We start from the raw sequence: 5,712 nt of genomic DNA on the forward strand, positions 1-5,712 counted from the left end.
AAAAAAATCTGCCTATCACTGGGTTAGGATAATTCAACTTACTTAATTGTTTAGGTCATGTAGCCCCTTGTTTCCTCCACAATAACAGGATAAAGAAAGAGACAGAGGAGTTCTGCTTTCCACTGTCTTACATCACCCAGACAATTGGCAGCCAGGAGTCAGGCAGCTGCCACACTCTTCAGATGTCTATTTAAAGTTCAAAGAGATGCTGGATAACAGTAACAAAGAGGTAAGCGTGGCCCTGACCAGCCCACCCCACAACAGGAAGAATGGCTGAAAAAGGTAAGATTTAAGACATCCAACTCTCTTGGCAAAAAAGGCTCCAGGCTCCCTCGTTTATTTTCTGTTTCGCAATATTTGCTGTTTCTTAGCTATTCTGAAGAGTGTGGTATCTCTGCTAAAGGATCATTAACCATATATGTTAGTGTGGCTGAAAAAAATGCATTAGATACGCAATTTATGGACCATGTCTATATGTTACGTGAATAATTTCAAAAGGATCAGATAAACAAAAGAGCTTAATTTGTTCATGCTTGTTTTGAAAGATGAGTTAGAGGTCAGTTATTCTCCAGTGTTGTACTGGATTTGAGGCATTGTGGTGTGCTGGGGTAGCATTAAGGACATTTGAATTCTGTGTCCGATCTGCTACTAAATGGCCATGTGAGTTTGGGGGAAATCCCTCTACCTTTCTGAGTGTGTTTTCTGACTCTGAAACAAAAATAAATAAAATAGGCTTAGTATGCTTCACATCTGAATTTCTTTTTTCCTGTTTTTTAAATGTTTTTTATTTTTAAGAAAAATGATTGACTGTAATAAATGATAAATGGGCTGAATATATATATATATAGTGTCCAAGTAAGTTTTCAAATGCCTATGGGAATTGATGCTTTTAATCCTGACAACAATCTCATGAGATATGAAGTGTTATCATCATTCCCGTTTTATAGATAAGGAAACTGAGGCATAGCAAAGTTTAGTAACTTGCTTGAGATCACATATAAGAGCGTGGTGGCATCAGGTTTTAAACCCGGAGAGAAGAATTTTGGAATTACTGTTCATATTTAAAAAGAGGTTTTGTGCTTATTTGTGTTACTAGTGTGATGTATGCAGAGTATGTTGTGTTCCTAAATATTCCTATTTCAAACCAATGCTACAGATTATAATAAAACTTAAAACACTGCTGTTAACAGAACACAAATGCAGGTATACTTTGAGTATTTAAATGCACAGTCAATTGTATTGTTTTACAAAGAATAATAAGTAATGAGATACACTACTTTTAGTGCTTTATTATATGTAAATTTCAGAACTGTATTAAAATACGCTTGTATAAAATACTTAAAAGTTAATTCCAATATTTTAATTGAGCATTTATAAGTTCTTTGAAATTGGGAAAAGTACTAAATCAATATAGGAGCAGTTCAAGAAATTACTACGTACTTCCACTGTAATGCTCCTTTAATTCATAAAAAGGCTTTCATCCAAATGAGAGTAAAGAACATATCATAATGTTTCCTTTATCCTTAAAGCAATACCACATGGCAGGTAAAGAGAAAGAAAGGGTTTTTTTCATTTAGAGGTTAACGCTTTGTTCAAGGTCACAGTGAGATGGACAAGCAAGGAAAGCTGCTGAACTTGTGAGAGTTGAGAGACTCCAAAACTTTTGGAAAAATAGATTTAAACTATAAAAATCCATTTTACTTTCAGAATATTTGCTGTTATGAGTGTCTTCTAATTTTAGAAGTGTCTCATTTCCTGATGATTTTAATAGCACTTAAAAAACTTCACTTTTAGAGTGATGGAAATTGTAATAGGAATGCAGTTGCTAAGAATATGCATTTTCTTTGTTAGCTAATGCCATAAAATCTGTTTTTTTCAATTAGGAACATATCTGAGGCTTTAACACAGGGACATTAATTCTATACTATGTGTTTCTGTGCTGTTTTGAATCATTTTGTGTGGTGTGTTTGTTGTAACAAGATTGAGATGCAGTGGATATTAAAAAAAGATACTTTTATAAGTTGCTGTTTTACAGGTAAGGGTACAAATAGGAGACACAAGAGGAATTATTATACTTTTGTCTTTTACGTGTGTGTTGGATCAGTGTAGGTTGCCGTATTGAACCAGTTAAAAAAATAGAATATCTTTTCTCAATGATTACATAAGGTATAATGCTTTCCTTTTCCTATGATAAAGGCAGCTATCAAGTCTAAGAATGATTTTCAACACCTTTCCCTATGTTATGACTAGTTTAGTAAGAATTACCTCAGAGTCACTTTCCAGTGTTTCTATGTAAACAGCTGGTCTTTGTGTTATTGAACAAATGTATGAATCTGTTCTGTATATACTACACCCACACCCACACAGTAATTAGAGTTTACAAAGCCTTTGTAAACACGTGATGCCATTTGATCCTCACAACAACTCCGGGAGGTGTATATCACAAGTTACATTCTCTGTATCTTACAAATAGGAAAGTTCAAGCTCAGGATTGTCCAAGGTCACATAACTGTAAAAGGGAGGCCTATGGTTTGAACACAGGTCTTCTATTCCAAATACCCAGCTGAGTCACAAGTCCCTTTGTAGAAAAGAAAATAATAATCTTGTATGGATGTGATTAGAGAGTGTATTTTTCCCTTGATATTATATCAGACTTCCTCTTATCCTTTTGATTCAGAAGATTTAATACCAACATGACCTACCTGATCTGCTTTCTCTTATTTTTTCAGCAGCGTCTACATTTTCACACCTTCTGGTCCCTATTCTTCTCTTGATTGGCTGGATTGTGGGATGCATCGTAATGGTTTATGTTGTCTTCTCTTAGAAAGGTAAAGTTTTCAATAATTAAATATGTTTCTTCACAAAGAATACACATTACTCCAGAAATAATCTTTTCTGTTTTACTAATGGAACATTTTATCGTGCAGGCAAGAAGACTTCAGGTTGACATCATTTAGAAGAATTAAAAAAAGCATGAAATGACAGATTATTAAATGTTTCTCACGTAAATAACTGCAATGTTTGACATCAGTTTATAAAACTTGCATTTGTAAACTGGTACTTCAGTGGACATAAGAATCTCTTCAGAAACATGTTTAAAATTCTGGGTACAAATAATAACTATAAGAAAATATAGATGAATTTCTCTACGACCTGGGAGTAGGAAAAATATTCCTACTTAATATGTATAAGCAATAGGAAAAAGTTTGGTAAATTAAATTACATTAAATTTTTTGGCCACCCCTCAAAAAACAGAAAAAATGAGCTAGAGATAAGAAGAGACAGTTCATAGAAAATGAAAATGTGAATGTAAACTTGACCCATAACCTCTTACAATAAGAGAACTGTAAATAACACCGCATTGAAGAACAATTACTCACCTGTCAGATGGGAAAAAATGAAGATATACCAATATATGTCTTGGTAAGGCTGTGGGGAAATAAGCACTCTCATATACTGTCTTTAGAAATTCAAAATGGTACAACATTTTTAGGGGTGTTCAGCAATCAAAATACCAATATTACATATGTATTTAACTTTTGACCCAGCTATCCCTCTTCTAAGAATATTGACATTTCCACAGGTACACTGCTAAAAATACAAAATGGTATATGCACAAGTCTATTCATTATGGCATAATCTGTTAGAACGAAACCCTGGAAAAAGCCAAATATCTATTAATAGAAGACTAACAAACTGTAGTCTATCTACATAATGTGGCACTTAAGCAGCTGTAAAAAGGAATGAATGAAGGGGGTTCTCTATATGCTGATGTGATGTTATCTCCAGGGCAAAGTATTTGGTGAAAAAAACAGGTACAGAACAATGTATGCTACCTTTTGTGTAAAAAATGAGGGGTTATACCAATATGCACACATACCTGCTTATACTAAAATACTGGAACAGAGGAGCCACAAATGGCTAGATATCTCTGAGTGTCCCTTGTTTTCGAATCAAGTAAATATCTTATAAATTAAAAGAACAAAGAAAAAGAAAAACATAATCCCCAAATTTAAAGCAAATTGAAACAAATCTAATAGTACATCAAATTGGTGGAGGACCTGTTAAAACACAGGTTGCTGGGTCCCAGTCTCAGAGTTTCTGATTCAGAGATCTGGGGTGGGGGGCCTGAGAATTTCATTTCTAACAAGTTTTCAGGTAATGTTGATGCTGCTTGTCCGGAATCCATAATTTGAGAACTACTGCTCTAGAAGTGCTATGGTCTGAATGTTTGTGTCCTCTCAAAATTCATACATTGAAATCCTAACCCCCCAACTTTGATGGTATTGGGTGTTAGGGTGGGGATTGGGAGGTGATTAGATCATGAGTATGGAGCCCTCATGAATGGGATTAGCACCCTTATAAAAGAGGCCCAGAGAGCTCTCTAGCCCTTTCACCTTGTGAGGACACAATGAGAAGTTTGCAACCTTAGAAGAGGGCCTCACTTGAACCTGGCCTTGCTGGCACCCTGATCTTGGACTTCCAGCCTCCAGAACTGTGAGCAAAAAACATTTGCTGTTTATAAGCTACCCACCCGTCAGTGTTGTTTTGAAATAGCAGCCCAAGTGGACCAAGACAAGAAGGGACCCAGTTTCTTCCTGGTAATTATAGCATCCTTTTTTATTCAATTTTCCTACTGAAATTAATCTCATCAAAACAATTAGAGAAAACTTTGGCTTTATTCACTGATTCTTATCTTTTAAACTTGGTTAAACATTTCAAAAAAGCTTTTTAAAAACTTCTGTTTAAAGAAATATTTATAAAATGCTAACATAAAATGTGTATAAAATTAGGCTCGACTATTTTCATTAACAACTTGACCTAGTTTTAGTTTTCTCCAGACTTGAAAAGAATGAACTCACCTTGAATCAGAGGGCTACTGGATACGGCTCCTGCAGTCTTGTGAAAGCTGATTGTTAACTTTTCAGGAATTTTGAAAGTTAGGTTACATCTCATTTGGCAGCTGGAAATTGGCCACATGGGAGTATTTACATCACAGCAATCAACAAGTACTATAAATCAGGGCTTCCTCCCAGTGGACAGCCAGTTCTTAACTACACCCCTGACCTGAATCCCCTAGACTTCCCTGATGCTTATATGGTTTGCGAGGGCTTCAAGGCCATCTATTATTTTTTTTTCCCTTCTTCACATTCTGTTTGAGTTAATTAAAAATATGGTCTTTCTATTCACTTGACCTCTTTCTGTGCTATAGACTTTAATGAGAAACCCATGAAAGCAGTAGACTTTCTCAGAATACATACATTCAGACAAAACTGTAGATGTTATTTCAAGATGCTATTTCAATGGATTTCCTGAAATCCATTAAAAGAGTCCCTAGGTAAAGTAGCCCCTGGGCTGTCACCAACTTTCTAAAGGTTTTAGGCTACTTTACAGCTGGGCTCTGGTTTCCCTTGGAGTTAAGGACATCAACTCATATTTTAGCTTTCTTCCTGGCTAGAGACTGGGTTTTTCTGTACTTCTTTCTGCCGACACCATTCCTGCATCACCTGTCATCTTTCTTGCATTTGTATACCACAGAGTCCTGCCATTTGGTTAGAAAGTTATAAAACAAACTTGTGGCAACCTATGTTTTATGTCAGAACAACTTTACTTTCTTTAGTCCGGAGTCTTTTTCTCCACACATACTGGTCCTTTTCTTTAGCCCTTCGAAGCTATAGGCTATCTCATTTTTTGTTCAAATGTGTGCACAAC

At 35.4% G+C, this 5,712-nt stretch overlaps 1 protein-coding gene across 1 annotated transcript; it reads left to right on the top strand.

Annotated features, from left to right (window-relative positions):
- The first annotated feature begins 269 nt into the window (after nt 1-269).
- STRIT1 (small transmembrane regulator of ion transport 1) lies at nt 270-5,494 on the top strand. The gene is made up of 2 exons (XM_022582814.2): nt 270-282; nt 2,730-5,494. Exons 1-2 carry the CDS (start codon nt 270-272, stop codon nt 2,822-2,824), a joined length of 108 nt encoding a protein of 35 aa, XP_022438522.1. The 3' UTR covers nt 2,825-5,494.
- The last annotated feature ends 218 nt before the right edge of the window (nt 5,495-5,712 follow it).

Source organism: Delphinapterus leucas, chromosome 4 (assembly GCF_059928025.1).
Source record: "Delphinapterus leucas isolate spDelLeu-1000000601 "Yukka" chromosome 4, BTC_Dleu_Yukka2, whole genome shotgun sequence".
NCBI lineage: Eukaryota > Metazoa > Chordata > Mammalia > Artiodactyla > Monodontidae > Delphinapterus > Delphinapterus leucas.